Source organism: Zootermopsis nevadensis, unplaced genomic scaffold, assembly GCF_977971745.1.
Source record: "Zootermopsis nevadensis isolate Lab colony 2312 unplaced genomic scaffold, Znev_1.0 Znev_ptg000027l, whole genome shotgun sequence".
Lineage (NCBI taxonomy): Eukaryota > Metazoa > Arthropoda > Insecta > Blattodea > Termopsidae > Zootermopsis > Zootermopsis nevadensis.
In genome coordinates, this window is record NW_028259159.1 from 29,499 (window position 1) to 54,690 (window position 25,192).

Sequence of the window (25,192 nt, forward strand, 5' to 3'; positions counted from 1 at the left end):
AAACTGTTAATAAACCAATATAAATAACACATATCCTTATAGAGAGTTATGATTAAATATACAGAATTAATTAACTAAAACTAAACTAATGTCGGATGAACGATTACAAGTTTATGAACGAAAGTAGAAGTTATGTATATGAGCTTCGTCGCCCAGTACTGCAACAAGACTTTCAACTGTATTTATTGTGATGCAGCATTTCAGGGGGTCTGTCATAAACTTCTGATTGGTGGAGAGATGAAACAACAGTAGGTTGTCTGAGGAAAGTTACACATTGTCCTGCATTGTGTCAGTTCAGTTTATTCTACAACCTTACACTATTTCTCTAGATAAAATTTAATAATGCCCCCCCCCCCCCCCAACAATTTATGCATAATTATCCTAAGTGGTCTCTTCGCTTGACATTTTCTGGCCAAGACTTATACCAGACTTCATGGCACAACATAATTCCAGAAGACAGTCATTTTCAAGAAACATTGTGTTTTGTCACTGGTGGGCTGCAAATGTGACATGCTCATGTACACCTGAATATCATCAGTGAAGACTCCTAATCTGCAATTTCTTCAAATATGTAGCAGACAACCATGACCTTGCCCTAATTCATACACTGGGATTTGTTTTCAGGAAAGGTAGAAGTTAAAACCAAAAATTAAAACAAGAGGTGAATAACAATAAACACTATAAATATTAACACGACTGTATATACTATTTACATTATTGTTTTAGTAAACTGTTCTCATGTAGTAATAGGAACAAGTTAACATCTATATGACCATTAGATTAAACTTACAAAAGACAATGTAAATGGCACCATCACATATTCCACGTATGAACTGCAAGTCTGCAGATATTATGGAGTGAATATCAAAGTTTTCTGGTTTGTTTTTAAACAACAACACTGGACTCTTGACAGTAACATTTCAGTGCAGTCAACATAACCCCATTCCTTAGAAGAAAGTTACATGTAACCAAACCTGTATGAATGATCATCATAAAAATAATTATTGAAAGTGGCAAATTGCTTTGTGGGAACTTTGAAAGATTCATAATACATCTCTTACAGCAAGGCTACTTTATACAGACAATAGGCTAACATGAAACTCAATGCTGAAAAATCTTTTTATTATCTTATTTAACATTGCTGATTATGAAAATGACAACAAAACGTGTTCCGGAAGTTGGTACAAGGCTGGTAGTTGAAGAAATTCATAAGGAAAACAGACACATTTAATTTAATATTTTCCCAAATATGGTTTCACTACAGCTTGGGTGACATCTAATATGAATTATGTTTGCTTCGTCTCTTGTGTATTATGTTTTGGAAATACCTGAACATTATGCATACTGCAGTAAGTACTCGGTTATGTACAAGGTAGGTGAAAAATATACCTCATTTTTTAAATGTTTATTTTACTTTCATCACAGCCAAATTGCACCATATTGGAGAAACACATACTAGTTTACAATACACAAAATAGTTGTGAAAATTATGTTTAATCAATGTTACACAATACTGACCTGAATTGTTTTTTTTCTAATTCAATCCACATGTTTCTTGGATTCTGTGTAACAACAATTTAGAAAAGTGCTTTCAATAACTTTAACTACTTCTTTCCAAACAATTTCTAAAATCTATCCAGTTCCTACAAAACAGTTTGGAACTCACTTCTAGCTATAAATGCTGCTCTGTGACAGGAGCCCTGAACTGATAAATTGTTATGCTGTGCCTCAATATTTTACATCAAATATACATTAAATACATACATTGAGTGAAAAAAACAAATACAAAATTTAATATATGTCTTTATACTTGCAGATTCATCTATGAAATAGGACCTTCACAATAAAAATTTAATCAACTTTTAAATATATGACTTTTGAATTGTCTATATTGCTAATTTGCTTTCTTTTGAAGAAAATACTGTACATTTCATTTCAAACTACCAATTTTTATAGTTCATAGTTACATTGTGCTGCAGCATACTGTATGTACTATATTATAATATGAACCAAGCTGCCCATCATATTCAACTTGCTGCCATATCAGAAATTATCATCACATCAACCCATATTACAGATGCAAAGAATGGATCTGTTGATGAGCATTAAATATTCCTCAAAATCACTGTCACTCTACTGACCTTTCTATAAACTGACTGACACGCAGTACTCACAAATGTAGGTGATCCATAACTGACATCATACAGAAATAAAATATTAGATCATTCTCTCAATATAAATAATAACAGGATACTATATACTACTTTCATGTAACATGTACGCTATATACTTGTTATGAGTTTTCTTGGTATATGAAATTCTTAAAATGTGTTACCAGAAAGTAGGTTATAATCTACAAACATTATTGTTGTTGTTTTTTATAGCTTTAAAGTAATTTATAGAATTGGATTGCAGTTCAATCAGATTGAGCTATAAAATGTTGAAATATTATTTTTATGACTTCTTTAATTTTCTTCAAAAATGTTAATAACCTACAATAATACAGACCTGTTATTTGTATTTGCTAGTTTCATATGTAATATAGTGGTGTGGCAGCACTGCTGATACATCCTGACAGTCAAAAATGAAATGTAAAATCTTCCACAGAATAAAATAAAAGCCCATTCTGAGATAAGGTAAAGCTATATTAAAACTATTATTAACACATTGAAAATAAAACTTGAATTCTATCCTTTATTAAAAAACATGTTTTCCACTGTAATACAATTTGGAATTATGGAATGAAGCTGCAGTGATGCCTATTCATAAACAAAGAGCATATAAACACAAAAAATGGCTCAGAAGTTTTGTAGGCCAAGGCTAAACAAAGGATTTGTAAGAGATAATGTGTTTTTGTCACAATATTACTTTCTTTACTTTAATTTTTTTAACACAGGGGCTATGTCTTCAATGTGTGCTGCACTGAGTTCCAACAGCAGGAAAATATTGGAAATACAAAAACAATTCTTCAATGTTAAAATAAATATAATAATGCTAGTGGATGACTGGGTGACTAATTTGGTGACAAATGAGAGAGTGCATGAGAAAATAAAATAACAAAACAAAACACGCAGTTCTGCAGGAAATGTAATTCTATGGAAGACATATACATTTAATTTTACATGCACTTTCTCTGGAAAGAAATTCATAGTGTCCATATGAAGCTTTAAAGGTGTGTAAGTAAATATATATTTTGGAGTTTGCTTACAGTTGAAGTTATAACAATTATGAGAGATATAAACTGTGTTAGATTAAACACATTTACTGTGCAATTATAAAATTAATAAATATACATAACATTAACCATTTGTAGGTTGTGTTCATAATAATTCATCACATTCTTTGACAATTAGTTCTTATGTTCACATGGTTTGTCACTTTATAGGGGTGTAATTCAGTGTCCATATTTATCATTATCATTCAAATATTCTAATACTGAAACACATTTAATTATTCCTAAAGATTCATTTAACCCCTTTCCAAACAACATCGTTATCTGAGATATGGTCAGCTGCTCTGTATGAAACTGCCATACCATATCTTCAAGATGATGGGACTTGCCACCATTTAAATATACCAGTAGGGGCATAAATGGTGTAATTTTTAGTCCTCAAAGGGTTTTAACTTCAATGGCTAACTATAGACAGTCTTAACATCGGGTTAATTTGTACCAGTTTATGAAATACCTCATTGTTTAAACTCCCCAGACTTGAAATATTTGAATACATAAAGACAATTCAAGTCTAATCTCAAATTCTGTTTCTCATGACAACATAGACTGGTGTCATTTTTATGCAGTTTCATGGCATGGAACAAGTAAGTACATGTAGCTGTAGACTACCTCAAGAAGACCGTCATACATGAAACAGGTAAGATAATTTACTGACACATCTCTGCATCAGTCACTCAGTGTCTTATACTTTTACTACAAGGCTTAGATTACAGGTTACATATCCTGCAGCTATCTTGAAGGTACCAACTTTTTAAAGCCTGGAAGATCCAACAATTTTTACAGAGGGCTTATATATTTTACTAAGCTGTCATACTAATTCCATGATGATGTCTTCAAACAAAATATGATTGTTTCATTCCTGATCATTCCAACGTGCAATCAGTAATTATTGATGAATCTCACACCAAACTGAGTAGCTGTGCAGCAATGCATGTAATTTTTATTTCAGAGTTTATCACTTGATTTCAATCAGTAGACTAGCTATCCAGATTAAGATTTCTCTTTATTTTTCTCAGTCTCTCTATGTGAAACTGGAATATCACCTCAAAATATGCCACCTGCTTCCTTCCAAGCCCCCACATTTCATCTAATGCTACATACAATTACCATAAATCACATTCAAGTAATATTAAATAATGCATACAATGGCGGCTCGTGAGTCCCAGCAGTGGTAGTGCTACACAAGGGGGAAAACAGAATAGTTTTACAACACATACCAATATAAATAAATGAAAAGTAAATTTGCATCAGGAGAAAACCCATACCTACTCGACGATGTTTTAACTATTTGTAAGTCCAGAAGAGGACGGCCATGAATTTTTACATCTCTTTCTTCAGTCGAAGACAATTGAGAAAAAGTAATTTGCTATAAATATGACACTTCCTTTGCTCACTGTCATTATCAGAACAACAAATAGTCAGCACACAGAATTATTAACAATAACATGAAGCAGACTGTGATACAGAAACCAGCCTAAATCACGTGACATCCTGCACAGGTCCTTACAACAAGCCGACTGCGTGGACTGCCCCTCACTCCACCAAACACCGCGCTACCAACGTGTGAAAAGCAAACTAAAGTGTTACAAATTATATTAACACAAAAAATAAATTTTTCAATTTTTGAAAAATTATAGGGGGTGCTGCAGCTCTGCAACTCTTATGGTCGGGCCGCCACTGAATGCATAACATTTTATGGAAAGACGGGTAGAGTTTTGTTATGATCATGATTTCTAAATGCTGTAAGAGAACAAAGGATGAAGGGTAAATGAGATAGATGTAAGCTTTCTTATTAATATTAATTTCATCAAGGGACCTCTTGAATGTAAAATGCGCCATCCACTGAGCTAATCTGATGTTTTACACTTGTTTCAAAATAATTCATAACAGTAGCAGTGCACAACATTCAGACTAACTGTAGAGTTACAGAGCCTCCAATCCAGTGGGTACCAGAGTTATTTTCTCAGGGGTATGGTGCAAACATAACTACTCGCCTCAGTTTAGTGCCAAGGGTAAAAGTGCATGGAGGTATACATAGACTGCTCCATTTGCCCACATGTCTGCATGGTGTGGTGCTTACTGAAGCACAAGGGACAATTTTGTGTTTTAATATATCTCTAAAGTTCCATTTATAACTTGTAAATTTGTGATTTTATTGAAACTTTGCCTTGGGTACAAAAATACCTAGTCTTGTCATTCATTATTGATAAACTGTGAATAGAAATATTCAAAGGAATAAAGAAACTTTAATTTTTATACGTGGAAGTAAACGGTTGGAAGTAGATTTCAGAAGACTCAGATCATGGAAACAATGTATTACTTGAGTTTGCCTGTATGAACCTTACCTAAAGGACCCATGTAGGTAGATGACATGAACAAACAATAACTATGATATCAGCTAATACCTATTTAATAATTTAAATAGTTTCAGTATTAAAATATGCCAAGTCAAAAAACAACTATTTTTGGTGTATTAAGAAGCAGCTTATGAGTATTATGTTAAAGTTTTATTATTATACATAAATATAAATACTGTAAGAAAATTCAGAATAATATCAGACCAATGGACTCTATTATTATATATGAGAGTGGCCATATTGCATGGGGTTGGGTAGGTTAAATTAATAAAATCAGCACTGGATGATTAATTCTGTGCAGACTTTTAAATTAACAGAACAGAAGAAGCTTCAGCTACAAATCATTACTGTGTGATATTCATTTTCATATATTGCACTGTTCTATTTATAGACAAACAATTTGTGCTTTGAGGTTATATAGTAGGTTTATCATGTTAAGTATTTTACCCTACTCTCTGCCAGGTTAAGCAGACAAAGCCTGTGTCATTAGTTTTATATACTTACCTTTATGATAATATATCAAACCAAGCATCTGATAGTGTTTAAAGTTTAGTAGTTCTAACTATGAGGAATTTATCACTGTGAATTTCTTTTATTACATAGAATTATTCCATGACAGATTGGTCTATAATGGTCATTGCTAGCAAAAATCATTCTTGTCAATTCCTTTCTTTGAACAAACTTTGAGTCTGACACCCACTGAGACCAACAATGTCTAAGGAGTCCAAATAATTTGGAAACTTTCCTTCTACTACTTCACAACCTGATGACACAAAGAGATCCAATTGCATAAACATTGTGTTTAGAAAAACTTATGAAAAAGCTTTAATTTCACTAACATAAAGAAACATGTGGTACATTAATTTCTTCCTTGATTTTGGTAGTAGATAAATTATTTGCTTGATGTCATATAAAATAAACTAAATGTTTATGGTTCACAGTAAGTTCAGACTTTAAAATTATGGTTCATTTTTACTTTAAAAGGTTTTATACTTGTACCACACTGAATATTACCATCATGTCTCATGATTTGTGAATTTGTAAAATTGATTTCTTAAAACTTATTAGGTAAAGTAATCATTGTGCAGAGAAGCTTTCAGAATAAAACATTAAATATAACTGGAAACATTACCAAATATAATTATAGTGCAGATTGTGGCTGTGGAGAATTTGTGATTATTTTAGGGATGTAATTTTGTCATTGTTGCACATCATAATTATTGATTTTACTATTTTAAAAAGATATTTGTACCATTAAAGACTACAACTTCATTATTCTCAACTACATAGAAGTATTTAGGACATAAAATTATTATAAGCTTTCAAAAGTAGTGTATCAAATTTAATTATGAGAGAAGAGGTATGTTAAGATGTATATTACCTTCACCAGCAGACTTTTGTGTACATTGTAATGAACCTTTGGGTTCTATAAAATTCAGAGAATTTCTTAAAGAGATGAGAGACTATTAGCTTCGCAAGGACTCTACCCTATACAATGAGTCCACTGGTTTAGTTGTTACTTTCATTGACCCAATCACTGATGCATAACTTCCTAAATTCTGGAATATTTGTAGACCAGTCTGATATTGTTGTTAAGGGACAATAAAATGTATCTTTAAACACAGAAATGAGGGATTGTTGCATGCTACTTACAATAAGAGGAAAGAATAGATGTGAGCTTGTAATGTAACAGCGCCAAGAAAACTTGGAATGAGGTTCTGCACAAGTGCAGTAAATATTCTATAGGAAAAATATCAGGCACTATGTACTTGCTTATTTGATTATTCACATACACCTGTAAGTTTGTTGTTAGTGCATTACTCTTTGTTGCAGTGGCATCAAGGTTCAGTGTTCCATGAGTTATTCCAATCATGCTGGATGTTCACAAGAAATGTGCTAGGATGGGACCAATGATTCCTAGTCTCATAGTATCACTAACTCTGTACCCTTTCCTGTCCCTCAAATCACATCTATTCCTTTCTCTCATAATCACTATTAGTGTACTGTAGTGTGACTCAACACAACATAAATAATAATGTTTCCAAGAACTAATATTCATAGATCAGGTGGTGGAGGATCACTTGTGTGGCGGTTGGGGTCAGGGGAAACATCTCCACAGCTACTGGAAATTGTGGGAACAATAGCTCTGTTGGTGGTAGCAGCATCCAGTGATGAAAGGTGACTGCTGTGAGAAGAAGCCTGACATGTAGAAGTACTTGCAGAGTTTCTCACCAAATTCCCCAAGCCCCTCATTAAGCTTGATGCAGATGACAATGTAAAACTTGACGCCCGACCTACTGGAGCAATACTTCCACTTGATGCACTACGATTCCTCACATGTTCACCCGAGTTCACTTTAGTTTTGAGAGATCTGTCAGGAGTTTCTTCCAGTGAGCGGGCAATGAGAAGTTGATGCCTTTTAGTAGTTGCTGACAAAAGACGATTCTTTATGAGACTTGTCCGATACAGAAGATTCTCTCCACCATTAGAAGATCTCTGTTTCAAATGACTTTGTTTATTTAACACTGATGAAAGTGATGGGGAACGGACTTCTGGTTTATGATGGCTAATTGGTTGAAGTGCCTGTTCATGTAAAAGACTGTCATCGGAGTCAAGACTGAGGGCTCGAGCAGCTGCTCTCACTTTACGGTCCTTAGCCACTAGAACTTGCTCCAGTATATTCAACTCAGAGGTAGTCAGGTTACTAAGATCACTTGAGCTGACAGCTGCTTTTAAGTCCCGCACTTCATTTTCCAAGCGACTTATATCTTCCCTCCTTTCCAGTTCACGAGCCAGCATCTGCACCTGCACACGCAAAATTAAAATTACTGTGCTTCTGAAAATCCATGTGCTGTCAAATGAACAGGTGTATTCAACCAGATCATTTAAAGAAATTCTGAAATTACAAATTAATCGATTAGAAGCAAAGCAAGCATTCCTGTTCAATTAAAATGATTTAACACTTAAAAAGTGGATCCCTTCTTTTCAACATTAAAAAGAATTCTGTATGAGAATTTTCACACTGTCCATACATACCTCCCAATCTTGGTTATGCCCAACACTGTGAAGATCATAGTCTGCAGCAAAGGCATCATCTTCATCAATACTCAAATCACTTGATGATGATGATGATGATGATGTGTCAGATGAGCCAAGATCTAAGGCAACACAGTCTTTTGGCATGCGCGTGACTTTTTGCTCCTGTTCTTCATCATACCACTCATGTTGTCGCCCGATTGAATGGGGCAGGTCCAACAACACAAAAGGTCCCTGCTCTGAATGATCCTCCCATGAGTGATGATATGTCTGCCTCTGTCGTAATGTGCTGTATGAAGCTGAGATTATGGACTGGTATGGTGCCTCATCCGCCACAAGCTGCTCTTGATTTACCACAATACCATCTTCATTTTCCTCTTCACAATCATCTGGTAATGCTGGTGGAGGAGACACTAGAATTGTGTCTACAGAGTCTCCTCTCTGTATATAAAAAAACATAAGAACTCCTAGAATAACAATCCAATTTGTAAAAATTATGCCTCAAAGTGAAATATTTTGGTGTACCCTACAACAACTGTTAATGAATTCAAAAACTAAACAACTTGCTGATGGCCAGACACTCACAGAGATCACCATATTATTATATTTGTTCATTACATGCTGTTTGACAAATAAAAATTACTAGAAGGAAACATCAAGCAGGGTTGTGAACACAACTGTATCTAAGGTGGTTATGATCGAATTCCATATCAACGGAATGGATACACAGATATTATTTGTATTTTGTCTGGATGTTATGCCAAATTAAATTTTATAGAAATAAATTATAATTTAAGTACCTGATAAACTTGTAATTTGTAGATTTATATGTGTATGCTGTTATTAAAGTCATCTGCAAATATTTTAGTGCTCAAATTTAATTTAATGGTAAAATTTAACAGTTACTAACCATAAATGGTTGATCTGATCCATCATCTGCATCTGATAAATCATCATCTTCATCTTCATGATTTTCTTCAGTAGATTCAGGATGCTGCAGAAAATAATGAACAGATTTGTGACAAACACAAATATAATTACAAGATTACATTTAATATTATAAATGTGAAAGAGGCAGATTGAAAGTAGGTTACCATTCCTCTTAAGACCTTCAGTCAAACAGTTCCTTTTGACAATATTACCATAGACTTATAGGCTAAGATTGCATGCCTGTGACCATGGCACATGAAACAGATTGACACACACCCTGAACTGGAAAAATATGTTTCCACAAAAGTAATGTAAAAATCACTTTTCATTTCACGTCTACAAATATACAATGATATGTAATGATTTTGTGACACTTTGATGTAATTTGTTAGAGAAAATATATAACATTTTTATTATCAAATAAAACAAAGGCTGTCACTGGTGCAGAAATGAGTGGTCATCATAGCAGGCTGTTATTGGCAGGGAATGATATGATTTAAATACTGGTCCAATACAGAAGTTTGAACCTACTGTTTCCTTTCACACCAATTTTAGTGTCAGAATCACAGAAATTTAGAAAAAAAATTATACTTATTTTGTGATTTTAAGGTTTTTCTTATCTACATAATCCACATAAGAAATATCAGTCAATTATGTAGCTAAACAATTATTTGATCTTAATTAAATACAAACCTCAAGTTCATGTATACGCTTTTGTAGCTGTGAGATAATTTCATCTCGCCTCTTCACTTCCAGTTCAAGGGACTGGAACTGGGATTGGAATTTATTCTGTACATCTTCCTGAAAGACAAACATTTAAGTTTGTATTATTTGATAACATATAATATGTTTATTACTTAAATGGATATTTATTTACTGTCGGTGTACTCACCAAGTGACCTTGGATAACCTGCTTGATACCCACAATGACTTCACTGAAATACTCTTCTTCAAGACTAGCATGTGATGGCAAGAGAAGTGAGGGACGGAAGAAATTCTTTTCATTTGCAGTCAAGGGCTTCTGGTGAGGATTCTGCACAAGAAAGGAGACCTGAGACTTCTTCTTTGCAGCTGACTCTATTGTGTCCTTTGGCAACTCAGACACATCAGCAGCTGGTGATACTCTTAAAGGTTCACTTGTATTGAAGAGCGGCATCACAGAGCTAATTGTTGATGATATGGTGGTTGGCGACACTAATGAAGGCAACGTTGTTAAGGCTACTGTCACTGGGGTTGAAGCTGGGGGAATTATTTCTTGTTGAGGAACATTTGTATTCAAATCTGTCGATGATGATGATGAGAGAGCAGTTGAAACTGTAGAAGAAGATGTGCTTATGCATGTGGATTGTACTGAAATTGTTGGTTGATCTTCTGTGGCAACAAGAAGAGGAAAGAGGCTTCCAGAAGCTTCTTGTGGAAACTTAGTTGGTGTTGTGGCTGTAGCTGGAGGTGACTGAAGTGTATCACGGTTAAATGTGACACTCTTAATTAGTTTACTATGACGAGCCGCATAACCTTCAATAGTTGGTGCCCTCATTAATTTTTGCATGTTCACATTTGATGATTTAGCAGTTGGTAGGTCTGTAGGTATTCCCTTCATTGCAGATATCTCAGACTTTTCACTAATTGAACTGCTTTCTTTGTCTTCTTCTGTACTTCCTGAAAAGAGAGAACTTGCTGACAGTTTCTTGAGAATGCTCTTCAAATTCCGTCGCTCCAAAGTCTCATTGCTTTCTGGGGATGTTAGTGACTGAGCTGCCTCAGTTGAAGGGTCTTGAGGAAGTTCTGTTGGTCGCTGGGGAAGAGTTGAAGTCGCCTCTTCTCCATCATCCTTCCAACCCATCTGTGAGGCAGTTCGGCCGAAAGGGTCCTTACTGTGCTGCTGGGATCTTACATACTGCATGGCACTGGCTTCTGAATGACTTCTTGTCAGATTCATTGGATCTAAAGAATTTTCTGCTGAGTCTCCACTCCCACCTGAAGCACATGATACAGCATTACTACTGTCCAAACTTGAACTACGCATCAATACATGAGCAACTTTTTGTTCTAACTCAGCCAACTTTTGGCGTTCATTAAGAATTTTCAGTTTCTTAACAAAAGGTAACCCAGAATATTCAGGAGAAAGGTCATCAATGGACATGTAGGACTTTGTATCTTTTTGCAAGCGAAGGAGGCTGGGCTTAGGCCGTCTTCTCTGCGGAGATGCTGCTGATGTTTCTGCTTGTGACAATACAGAAGGAACCATGACTCTTACCGGAGGTTGGTCTACTGTCTTCTCTGTTATTCCTACTGATGAAGCAGTCTCTATTGAATATTCAAAACTTGATTTCTTTTCTTCCTCACTGCAGTTTTCAGTAGTCTTTTCTTTCAGTTTGTTTTCTTCACCCTCTTTCTTATCCTCTTGAGCAAGTACTTGTGTTTCTTCATTCTTGAGCTTGTCTTGAACTTTGGGAACTTGTAAAATAGGAGACTGTTGACATTGGTCCTCACCATTAAGTTTTTCCACTTTTTGCTTAAATAAAGACACACTTTTACCACTACTTAATTCACTGACTTTTAAAGATGAAGGAAGTTTGGAAGGAATGGATTTACTACCATCATTATCACACACTGTTATCACTTTTGTGTCATTAGCAGAGGATGTTTGAACTGGAATCAGATTTGAACTCTGCTGCTCTTTGGACTGAGATGCTGAAATTCCACCAGGCTGTAATTTATTAGACGAAGATGAATGATCACGAATAATGGTGGACTTAGACACTGTCACAGCATAATCTTTAGAAGATTCATTTGAGTTTTGTGATGATAATATGGAAGCCTTTTTTAAAAGACTCCATGAATGCTGCTTCTTTAACACCGCTACTGAACTGCTACTACTGTCACTGTCACTTTTAGCACTCAGCTGATTCTGAGCTATTGAGGGAGAAATAACTGTTCCAGTTGATGATGAAGAAGAAGAAGGTGATGTACTATCTTTCTGTGTTAGCAGCTTCAATTTGTCACGGAGAAGTGGAACTTTAACAGTGGTAGTCATGCTGTGATCAGCACTACTTGAAGAACCAGAATCTGATTTTTGGTGAGGAGATACCCCACCACTTGAACCACCAAACTGTTTCACAATTGAAGCACTTGGAATGTCTTTATGCTTTATAGACACCAGCCTATTGAGAAGGGATGGTTTTCTACTTACTAGTGATGATTCATCATCTGACTGTTCTTTACTGGATGATGAATGTCTTGAATCATCACTAATACGTCCCTTTAGTTTCCTACCTGAAGGGGACACAATTGACTGCATTGATTTAGGGTCAACTTCCTGCTGTGTTTTCACTGTAGTTGCTAAAACATCTGCAGCAACAGTAGCAGTTGCCTGCATTGTGAGTCTTTCATGATCTTCTTTTTGTTTGAGCAAAAGAAGCCTCTGGATTAATGGCAATCCAGCACCAATCACTTCTTGTTCTTGTGGCTCCTGTTCTGGAGGCTGAAGTCTGAATGATGGTGGTGATAGTGTGTTTGGAGCAGGTGGAGGAGAAATTGGACTTAACAATGGTTTCCCCTTCTCCTCTCTGTCTTGTTTCTCCTTCAGCAGACGAAGGCGTTGAAGCAGAGGAAGACCTTCACCTAGCTTAGCTGTTGACACAGTGGGTGACTGATCTTCCAATGATTCCTCTCGTGAGTAGTTGTCATCACTGTGTACTCTGGACATTCTACGTAGAACGCCCTTTCCAGAGTGCCCTGCTGATGATGCATGCCTTGCGTTGACTGAGCCAGGGTTCAGTGGTTGAAGTTCCATTGACTCATCCTTCATTCTGCACACAATAACATTTATATCTGTTACTGTTTTATGTCAGATTCTTTCTAACAAATTGTGGTGTATTGGGCAAGTCTTATTTGCAATTTGAGCAAAAAAGATAGCAGTTTGATTTTGATTATATAAATAAATTTTTTGTGATTACTAAAATTATTTAATTTGTTTTATTTCAAACAAAATCCTGAATAAATCAGAGATTGAACAGAAAATTTCATATTTTTCTCTTTCCACCTAGATCATACCACAATGAAATAAAAGCCAGATTATTAAGCTCATCTAATCCCTACACAAAATAGAAGGATTTCTGCCTCATGTCTGATGCATTTCATATGATCATATTTTCAGTCTAGTAACATTCCATATTTTGCAGGTGGCCTAAAATTAATTCATTTTCCTGTACTAGACAAAGCATAAAACATATTTTAGCACTAAATCTTTACAAATCTTTAGAAAAATGCAAGTAACAAACATTCTTTATAAACTACTGGCATTACCTGGCTCCATGCCTGCTCTTACGCAAGACGTTCTTCAGACCTTTGACATCACTCCGAAGCTTCTCTACAATGCGTTTACCAGCCCTGCCATCCACGTCAGTGCCTGCCACACCATCCTTTACAGCAGGAGAGCCTGAAGCCTTTCTATCGTGGTGCCCTGAGGACTTGGTCCGTGATACTTCACGTGCATCCATCAGACGCTTGCGACCCAGACTCTGTAGGATTTCCTGGGCCTCTGGGTAGTCCTTCATAGCAGCTAGCACATCCTCACGAGACAGACTGAACAGCTCTGAGTACCCCACTGACCTTACATCTGCAGTGCGCCTGGAGTGGAACAATATTATCTTATATTATACAGTTTAACACCCATAAAGGAGATGAATCTAATTCCATGAAACAGGGATATCTTGAACAGTCAACAATAATTCAACTCATCAAGAAATTTCTCACTTTCTGTGGGGAAATTCAAGGTGCACTGCGATCTTTACAAAACCTCGCCGTCAGTTTCTGACTTTAGCCAGTGATTTCAGCCCACATACTACATTTATAAGATTCATTTTAATAACTTTCCTAAGTGGTTTATAACCTTCTGAATTTCTGATCACAATTTACTATGCATTCCTTCCATGTTTCAGTCATAACTTCACTGGCACAATTTAACATTTGTACTTGGTAAATGTTTTAATCCATTGATGATTGTTCATTATTTATTAGTCATATAAATATAAAGCGACAGCATGACAAACCTTTTCGTAATTTCAGATCAATTAGGAGTGGTTTATTATTTAGGTCTCAGAATATTTACTAAGTACAACTTAATTTTATTTTACTTTTCTTTATATGAAATGTTCTAAAGACACTGTTAACACTTCTACGAAACTATATTTTATGAACAATGAATTTTACGCTAGTAGACATTGTACAGTGGGTGAGTAAAGTATAAAACACAGAATAGCTTCCTATGTAGATGATAAGTATGCATAAAATTCTGTAGAGAATGTGGTTTAAAAGAACTGCATGTTGTATTGAGCACTTACTTATTTAGTCCATCCAAGTTCAGGATTCCAATTTCTCCAAAGAAGTCTCCAGCTTTCATTGTAGTCAAAACTCTACCAGTCTCACTGAGGAAGATGGACACAAATCAGTTGTAGCAACAAAATAAAATGAACTGGAAAATTTACATGTCATATCTATATGAATGATATATGGAAAAGATTTCCTGATATTCTGAACATGTGTTTTTAAATTAATTTTCCTAAGGAAAACTGATATTGTAGACTTGTTACGGATTATCAGTTACACTACAAACATAAGAGTTGTTGTTAAATTAATAATATTTTTAAATGGATGCAACAAACGATTATTACAAATGAAATGTATGTAAAATTGGTGATTCATAAGACCGAAGACTAAATGATGGGTGATGAACTATTATCTCTTATAGCCCTTCCATTTCTGAAAGTGAAATGCTCTTATAAGAAGAAATTAAAGTAAATTCAGCAGCTTTTAGTCTCAGTGAGTCCAGCTGACTGTTCTTGAGCGACCAATGTCTTAAGAATTATTCAGCTTAAACTGCAACTTTGTCGAGTAATAGAAAACATTTTTGTCCTAATTAAAAATTCAATAAATTTGGGATGCTGAACAGTTGGCAACACAGTATCCAGTTGAATATTACCTTATAACCTCCAGGATACCATCAGCGATAATGAACATTTCTCGAGCAACTTCCCCCTTCCGACAAATCAGATCTCCAGGAGTGAAAATATAGGCTTTCATCTTGAGCACCAAGTCATGAAGGAACTCTGGCTGACACTCTTGGAAGATGGTAACCTGAAATGCGCAATAAACCAAACAAATTCATTCTTACTTTAATTTAAATGTTATATAACTCTGGAACATTTAATATTTCTCCAGTTTTTTTCTGAAATAGCAGAAAATGTTGCAATTTCTGTACCTGTAATGTATATATAATTTAAACATTCTGAAATACTAACCTTCTTAAGGACACTGAGATTAACATGTAATGCCAGTTCAGTCTTCAGTTTATCAGGCAGTAGGCCCAGAGCTGTGTTGATGTCACCACCTCCTTGGATACGACCCCTTTAAAATGAAAAGATACAAATACTGACAAATTCAGACTAATCAGTTTCGAGACAATGACATTCTTCTGGCTTGTGGCGCTGTGTGGACTCATGGGTAGAAACTAACATTTCAGAGAAATGTACACAAATCTCACAAAGTTAGTTTCAAGCTTAAAGGGGCCCATCCACGTACGAGTCTGGCTTGCGAGTCCGGCTCGGCTCGGGTTCCATTGAGCCAAACTCGTTTGTGGGTGGGGTGTCACGAGCCGAGTCTGCTATACATGTGTGGTGAAATATATCCGAGCCCGGCTCACGAGTCAACTCGCCGAGCCAGACACGTACGTGGATGAGCCGCTTTCCACATATGATTCTGAGATTTGTAGCACTGTTTCAGTATTCATTCTTCCAATTTCACAGGCCCTAAAACAATGAAAAATATGTAATAATAACAACAAGAACAATAGCGACATTGCAGGTAATTTTATTTACCAATGGCAATTGCACTGTTCATAGCTTCACCCAAAATTCAAGCAAAACATTATATAGAACGAAATTCCAGTTAGTTATGGACATATCAGAAACCAATTTTGTCATAATTCCTGGCATTTTGATTAATGTACTGTCACCAATTTTAGTGTTCATTTCTGCCAAAAGAATGCACCACAGGCTTGAGAGGGAACAAATGATCAAGATGAATACCTCCATTATTCCGGAAGTTATCACTCCGAAATAATTTTGTTGTCCATAACTAAATTCCTTACAGTGTTGTACGTCAACTGTAGCTGCCTGTGTAATTTTTTCAGAAAAAACGTAATTTGTAATTTATTATAATCTTTATCCAGATACATTGCTTAATTAAAATTCATATTTGGTCCCCAATTTATTAAATGACAGAATAAATTTGTCATGAATCCTAGTTAATTTGAAAGTAGTTCTTTGCACTACTTTTCTGTAGGATGAAAGATGTTGGTGATTTGAGGCTAAATTAAAAAACGTGAACATATTTTCAAGACTTACATTAATATTTTCAATTAAAGGCACTGTCACCACCAAAAAGAAACACTGGTAGTTTGCCCAAGTAAATGAATCGATCGAATGAAAGCCTATGTGTGGACTTATGTATCCCTGTCCCCAGGAAGAGTTAACACTGAAGCTTACCTGGACCACGAGTAGTCATACCATCGAAGAACCCTTCTCTTCATACCCCCAGGAACCTTGTGGTGGCGCATGTAAGTCTTGGCGCCATCTAGAAGCCGCTCGAACTCCAGACGGTTTGCATTACGGTTTGTAATTACGTTTCCTACTTGCCCTGAAAAAAGACGTTTATCATGTTTTAAGAAGGGACAGTCAGAAGGCTGTTTCAATCTTGATAAAATATGTCATACCTCTACAGAATCTTACAAAAGTACAATTGTTCCATAACAAATTGTAAATGTTTATAAATATTTTCTTTTCTATTGTCACGTTTTTTGTTACCAATTGTGATCAAGAGAAAAAGTTAGCGTACTTTTAAATGAATACATAAGCTATGTTAGATGGGACATTCTTTAAAAAAAGAGATGAAAGTACCTGATCGACATAAATTGATATGGTAACGGAGAAACCAAGGACCACATAACGACCGCTGCTTGTACATGTGATTCCCTTGCATGTGTGAAGAGATGTTAGAACTATATTTTAGTTTTTTCTGCGGGGTTTGTGTCGAAATGTGCGGGCTCTGCTACAAAGTCGTGTGCAGTGTTATTACTGTATAAATTAAAACTGGGTTTATTTTACAGTAACTGACGCAGAAATTCACGGCTACACTGAAAACAGGTAAAGCTAATGCTATAAACGAAATTCGTTTCATATCCTACCACAGCATCAAGCGATAAAAATGAGGTAGAGTTGTTCTCATATACCACTACTGCACTGATGTGCTGTGTAACTTCACGCTCCGGCCGATTTGACTGTCTGGGTAAAAGATTCATCTCCCAATGACACGCAATACAACAGAAATTTTTGTTTTAAGAATTAACATTATCGATCACAGTGACCGAAGAGTCTGAGGCGTGGGATCTGATCTCTCGAACTCTGTGAATGTGGGTTCAATTCCAGCTTGAAGTGTGCGTATTTGTCCGCGTCTTGTTGCGACGGGGAGATCACCGACCAAGGAGTCCTGCCAAATGCCTAAAGAGATTAATAATTTCAGATGCATTTCTGAATCTCAACAGGCCATAAGCAATACCTAGGCGCTGAAGAATAATATTAAAAGAGTGCATGTATGCTTTGGAGTGTCTTTTACGAACCAGGAAGAGGCAATCTGCTAAGACAGGAAAAGTATACTCGCTTGTAATCGTTCGTAAATTCCTATAGATAATCACAAGTCGCAGGAGGGTAATAAATATACACATTAATGACACTAAGAGTTTACCAAAAGAAATACATTCAAAACAAGAAACTGCAAAATAACCAATTACATCGGGCAGAGTTCTTCTTAAGGAGCTAATAGTCGCTCAGGTAGTCAATAAATTTCCAGTCTCTTATAGACTCCTAATTTTAATTATCTTATCCACAAAATTCCACCACTGTTCCGTATCCTAAGCCACATGAATGTAGCCCACACCTCCCCACTCTGTTTCGTTAACTTAATTTTAATACTACCCTTCCATCTACACCTAGGTCTTCCAAGTGAACTCTTCCCTTCAAGACATTTGACCGAAATTTTTCATTGAAATGTCACCCCTCCCATGTGTGCTGAATATCCAATACAGCTCACTGTTCTTGTTTTTATCACCCTAATGTCAAATTTGTGTCGGTTTAAGACCGAATGTCGTTAGAAATGCACACAGATGTTACGGAGAAGCTACAGGCAACACGTCTGGACGACACCATAGGGAGACACAGTGTAGAATAACAATTGGAATAACAGAGGGAGACGAAGAAGAAGGCTGACGGCTCGTTCGTAATGGAAAAGCAACAGGCTTTTAACCTAATGCTTGAAGAACAAGAAGACTACAAAAAAACTGCAAAATAAATTCTTGTGTCCACCACTCAAAGAAAATCGGGTAACAAAAAAAACTACCAGAACGACTGTGTCAATACAAGCCAAAACAATAAAATATTATATGGGAAAATGTGTATAAGGCGAAAAAGACCAATTCTTAACATAAACTAACGCACCTCAGTACATCAGCAATAGGCAGTCACGAAGATCTGTCAGTTCCGTCTATCTAGACCACGTCAAAGCACGAATTGAATTTTGACTCAAAACTAGCTCACGTTTAAACTAGGAGGACTGACGCTCAGCAGGCCAGTGGTGGCTGAATGAGAAGGCCAAGTCGACAAAATGATCAGTATCCAACATTTTCGGTTTTCCTCAAGTTTCTTTAGTTGTAAGGTAAAAGTATTGGTACAATTGAAAAGGAGAATGGTTCACTTTTCCCAATCTTCAGCCAAATCAATTTCAATTTCCCAGCCGCAGAGACCTTCAGCTAATGCGATTCCAAATTTCCCGGGTTCCCAAATAACAAACTGCCCGATGGTAGCATCCTCTCGCCAGCAACGAGATTCCTTATGATATAAACACGACAAGACAACCTCACGCTCTGTGAAGTTACGCACTAACTATAAATGGTTGTGTTCAACTAAATGTACAAAATGGCATGAATCTGAATCATTCGAAGTTGCAAAACGCCATTTCCTGTGAACTGACTTACCTACAATTGTTGCGAAGATGAACACGCCGATCAAGTAACTGGCGATGGTAAACACGTACCTGAAATCGATCAAGGAAATACAAATTTAATTACGATACAGGTTTGTTCACCATCTCTCGCTCTAGTACTTTTATTTGAAAACAAAGAAGAAAACTGGAAAAACACAGACGTGAAAGAGCATTGGTGTCTATATATGGTTCTCCCGTATCAGATGCTACAAAAACACCAAGGAATTATTTAATGGACTAGAAACTCGAACAGTAAATGTAATCAGGGTTAAAACAAATCGAAGAAGTACACACGGTTAATAGCATATCTACAAGAAATACAGTTGTTTGGTTACTTCAAGAGGAAGTGGTAAACGTATTAAATACCATTTTGAAGACTGCAGGTCATACGTTAATGAAACGAGAACGATTACAACATTCAGAAATATTGGGATTTTGTCTGAATTTAATATTTCGAAAAAAAATCCTATAAAATTCAGAAATATTACTTGTTACAGGATTTTGTTTCTCATGGAACGCGTGGCTGTTTTAAATAAAATAAAATTATTCGTATTTTTACTTTTCTCCAAATATTTCTCGCATTCTTAGATCTTTGCATATCACAAAAGATCAGCCATGACGGTCAAATTATTTCGTTGTAACTAGATACCCATGGGTGTTTAACGTAATTGACTATACTATCAATTAATTAATTTTACTTTAGACCGAAATTTTGTCTTTTTTATTGTAAATCGATGATGTTTCGAGTCAGTTCTTATCCTCTACCGGTAGCATAAATTTGTCTTCAGCTATTTAAAAATTAAAGAACTTAACTAATAAAATATAACAATTAATATTTTACTTTTAATTGGTAAGTGGAATTTTGAATCTAACACAAGTGCATTCAGTCGCACGTTGCACACACAACATCTATTTAAACTGGTTAGAAAATAATATTCATAACCGAGTTTTGTCTAAATACCTCGCACAGGCACTAAACTAACTAGATTACTTTAAAACCGACTTCTCCAAAGATAATCATTTAACAACCGTAGGACAACAAATTGAACGTAAAGTAGTCACAAGTTCATGGGATTATTAATTTTATAAAATTTAAACATCTCATGACTATCTAATCACGAAGTGCTGTCGAAGTTTGGTAATGAAATGTGTTTTAAATTAAAAATAACTTCATTTTAATATGCCTTGTAATTAAAAGTAATAAAATGCATAGGTGAAAATTAATCCAACATCTAGAGCTGTGACACACAAGGAATTTGAGCCGGAAGGAAATCAAACAATGGAACTGTAACGTGAATTTAAATCAGGCATTAAAAGTACCCTTTCTGTGTGTGATAATGACTTGTGTACTTTAATAGGCCATTAGACACAACTAAAATAACTTAAGGAAAACAAAGCTAAGCATCGCCATAAAAATTAAAAGTAAAGCGATGGAAGTTTTAAAAGGAAGTACAGAATGCAATTTCACACATAGTATATGGGTGGACGTTACATATAGAAATACCATACAATATATACAAAACATAAATTTTATAAAACTATAACTGATATATATATATATATATATATATATATATATATATATATATATATAAGGAAATTCTCAAACTATTTATGTAAAATAATTCGAAGAATATTTTTCAATAATCACAAATATAACAAACTCACGACAAGAAGAACCAGAAGAATCTACATTTCATTACGATTTATTTAAATAATATGGTTTCAGTTTTAACTCAGTGGAAGCAACGCAGAACCTGCACAGTGTTAAGCAACTTCAATCTCCAAACATATTGCAAATGAGGAAAACACTTTAATGTGATACATACAAACTAGATGTAAGCATTTATTATAATTAAATGATCAATTATAACAATTTTGGACACCGTCAATTGTCTGGTTTACAACTGATAAACAGACTATGAAGACGTGGTTCTTAATTAATATTCAGATGTCTGGTTGTCATCATATCAACAAATTTTATTTTAATATTTGTGGCGACGGATAAGCTTGATCCAAATGTACTGTACATAAAATATATTTACCAGACAATAAAATGTGCCCAACATTCAACATAATACTGGTATAATGACTCAAAACTGCAACAGATTTTTAAAGAACCATGAGTGGGATTCCTATGACTGACGACGGATTGCGAAAATGTCGAAAGAAAGGAAAAGTTGAATATGTTTCATTTATTGTCACGTAACAAATGAAATATGTTAGGATCAGAGAAGTAAAATTAAAAGGGCGTTAATTCTTTGTTCTCTATATCATTTGTTTTATGAATAGGAACTATGAGTGACGAGTATATACAAGGCTTTTAATATTGTAATATTTTCCGTCAAATCACAATTTTAATAAGATAATAAAATATTTAAAATATCATTTCACGTTCCGCATCGAATGATCGATTTACAAATTGGAACGTCTCTTACGACATGTTTCGGTTATATTTAACCGTCCTCAGGTATAAAAAAACAATACCTTCGTTCTAATATATAAGAGTAATCTGATAAGAACATTTCAATAAATTACATAACATTGTAAATGATTGTAATTCGAGTTTTAAATTTTACCAATCTAATTTATACCTGAGGACGGTTAAATATAACCGAAACATGTCGTAAGAGACGTTCCAATTTGTAAATCGATCATTCGATGCGGAACGTAAAATGATATTTTAAATATTTTATATTTTATTATCTTATTAAAATTGTGATTTGACGGAAAATATTAAAATATTAACCTAATTCACAATATGACGCAAATATACTACCTTACAAGGCTTTTAATACAAAATAATTATCAAAATCGCTCCTCGCAATTTCAAAGATGCATAAGAATTCTAACACTCATACTCTGAGTTATTTCTGAAAGGCATGCAATCCAGTAAAATTATAAAGAATAGTGTTATTTTTATTCATTTAATTTTGTAGCTGCAAAATTCTGTACAGTGGTTTCATTACCGATCACTTTAATGGTTTACATTGTACAGGTATTTAAAGAATTTTAATACATTTAAATGTAAAAACATTTAGGATTAAACATGTCGTCAACAGTTTTTGAGGGTTTCCTGCAAAACCTCAACACTAGGTATATTCTTGTTTTTCATAAATGTTGTTTCGTCTCTTACAATCTGTTATCACATAGTTTGAGAATTTCATGCAATTGTATTTAAGGCGTAATTTGTAACAGCTAAAGATACACAAAGTTTTCGAACAGTAACTGCGACCAAAATAGGATTGAAGGCTGTTCGAAAACTTTGGCTTTCCGTCAAATACAAGTCGTTAATTATCTTCAATCCCAGTTTCATAAACCATTCTATTAAATCAGAAAAAAACCATGAATGCACATAACACTCGATAGGTTTTCCAGACATAAAAGTGTTTTATTAAACGAGCAATTCGTCGAACAGCCTCCAAAACTCTGCATATTTGTATTTTCCTTTTAAATTTAAGCACAACTATTGTTTGTTTCATCTTAAAATTTAAAAAGAAAATGCTTCGAGCCATGACACGTCACTCGTTCCTTTCTAGATACGCCATATAACACTTCGATAAGTAATGAAGTAATGATCCAGAACTTCGTCGTACTGTGTAAATAAAGCCATCGTATCAGAAGCACAGAGCTACTCTCTAGAAACCGTACTTTTATCGTAACCCACTAAAAAAATAGAGAAATTCAAATTCTTAATAATTCTGTGATCGATATATATATATTGGCGTGACTTACCGCTCTTTATACGTATAGATGGTCCTCTGATTGGTTTGAGTTCACAAAATTAGGATCAATTATTGCAACATATGAGAAACCTCAGTGATCTACTAGATAAATGAAGAATCTTCAACTTCATAATTACGCCCAGCACCAGCTGACACATAAAGTCTACTTAAGCAATCAGGTGTAAAATACAAATTCGCTTCTGTTTTTGTACGTAAAGCAAGTTTTACCTTTGCTTAAGGGAAATTAAAAAGAAAGGTAAGATATGATCATACTACCAGATCACTGGTAGAATGTGCCACAAAAATTGTGACGTACTGAAGACAGGGTGTTCAGGATTCGTTTTAGAGTGAATGTATGTAGACGAGATAATTCTGAAACTAAAAAGGTATCAAAACTAAGACTAGACTTTCAACTGCAAGTCGCATTCTCCCGTTCGTGGTATACGGTGACTGCAATATTTAGGAATGTCTGAAGACGTGACAAAATCAGATCCAGTTCTCGGTGATCAGATATAATTTAAAGCAATAAAAACTTAGGCTCTTGGTTCAAATCATTTCTTGTATAAAATATCTCTAAAATTATAAATATCAATTCCTGGGAATCTTGTAAAATAAACGAACGTATTTGAACGATTTTTAGAGACTAGCTCCATAACCTTACAAAAAAAAATGTAACTGGACCATTTTAAACCCATTTGGATGTAACTGTTACTGTTCGAAGCTATCCAGATTTGTTTTAACTGTGGAATGTTGATTTTGATTTCCTCTCAAGACGTATACAAACCCGCGATTTGAGGAAAATTGAAGGAGTCGGGATTTGTGACTTTGCCTCGGGCGAGCAGGAAGGCCGTCCAACGAACTGCTTGTTAAGGGAGAAGTAGTAGAAGGAGCAGCAGAAGTAGAAGAAGAAGCTGTTGTTAGCGAACTGGACACAGAAACACACAGAAATTATCAAGTATGTTTGTCAATGTATCAACACTATTCAATGCTTAAATATTTTATGTTGCATGATAGAGAAATTAATGCACACCTATTGATGTTATTTATACAACTAATTCGTCATGCAACAGGGAGACTGTAAGCGACTACAAATATCCGTGCCATTCTGCAGCGCAAACAGAGTGAGTGACAGCTTTGTCAGTATGTCAGGAAGGGTCACAGAATATTCTTGCACACTTGACAAAAATCAAGAAGTATTACATTTTAAATTAAATATGTACATGCTTTACAAGTACTTAGGTCTAATCGAAAAATGCGTAATATTATTTCAACAAAAGTCAACTGCTTATTTGTGCAATGTATTGTTTCTTAAAACTGCTCACGCTAGACAGTCAAAAACACCTAAAAATGTTGAATTTCAAACCCAACCTGATTCTAGCATGTCGATTAACAAACCCTCTCACCCATGAATAGTCTTTTATTAACTTATTTAAAGAATTGAACATATTACGAAAGCAGCCAGAAATCCAGATTTAACATCGCGTTGGAGGAATCTTATACGAACTGTTAATTTCACACGACTATGGACCATTCCAGCATTACGCAAACGGACTAACCAGGAAGTATCCCATATTCCACTTTAAACCACAAGAAAATTGAAAACACAGATGTAATATTTCGGGACTCAGGTTTACGACCGTAGGAAGTGGGAAACGCAGAGGAAATATCGGAAAATTGTGCCTGGCTTGCATTCCTTATACAGTTTACCCAGAAAACTACTTCTGAGTCCACACATACATAAACATGTTGATCGCATAAAAGACGTTGATTTCAAGGTCTAGATCTTTTAAAGTATTCTTCTTAAGATTTACTGTTTC

The 25,192-nt window shown here is 35.1% G+C and overlaps 1 protein-coding gene across 14 annotated transcripts in view; it reads right to left on the reverse strand.

The window, feature by feature from the left end:
• Positions 1-662: 662 nt before the first annotated feature.
• The window catches only part of LOC110836502 (Cyclic nucleotide-gated ion channel-like), a 232,959-nt gene continuing 208,429 nt past the window's right edge, over positions 663-25,192 (reverse strand). For 11 of the 14 annotated variants that reach the window (XM_022077758.2, XM_022077745.2, XM_022077754.2 and 8 more), the window contains 12 exons: positions 24,160-24,300; positions 19,643-19,701; positions 17,103-17,253; positions 15,858-15,963; positions 15,539-15,693; positions 14,901-14,984; positions 13,864-14,187; positions 10,448-13,367; positions 10,249-10,356; positions 9,536-9,619; positions 8,626-9,066; positions 663-8,394 (listed from right to left, as the gene is read on the reverse strand). In XM_022077758.2, the coding sequence (XP_021933450.2) occupies positions 7,645-8,394; positions 8,626-9,066; positions 9,536-9,619; positions 10,249-10,356; positions 10,448-13,367; positions 13,864-14,187; positions 14,901-14,984; positions 15,539-15,693; positions 15,858-15,963; positions 17,103-17,253; positions 19,643-19,701; positions 24,160-24,300 (5,323 nt within the window). In that variant the 3' untranslated portion in view covers positions 663-7,644. The remainder of the gene's footprint in view (positions 8,395-8,625; positions 9,067-9,535; positions 9,620-10,248; positions 10,357-10,447; positions 13,368-13,863; positions 14,188-14,900; positions 14,985-15,538; positions 15,694-15,857; positions 15,964-17,102; positions 17,254-19,642; positions 19,702-24,159; positions 24,301-25,192) is intronic. The other 3 variants (XR_002545321.2, XR_002545320.2, XM_022077759.2) reach the window with 3 other exon arrangements.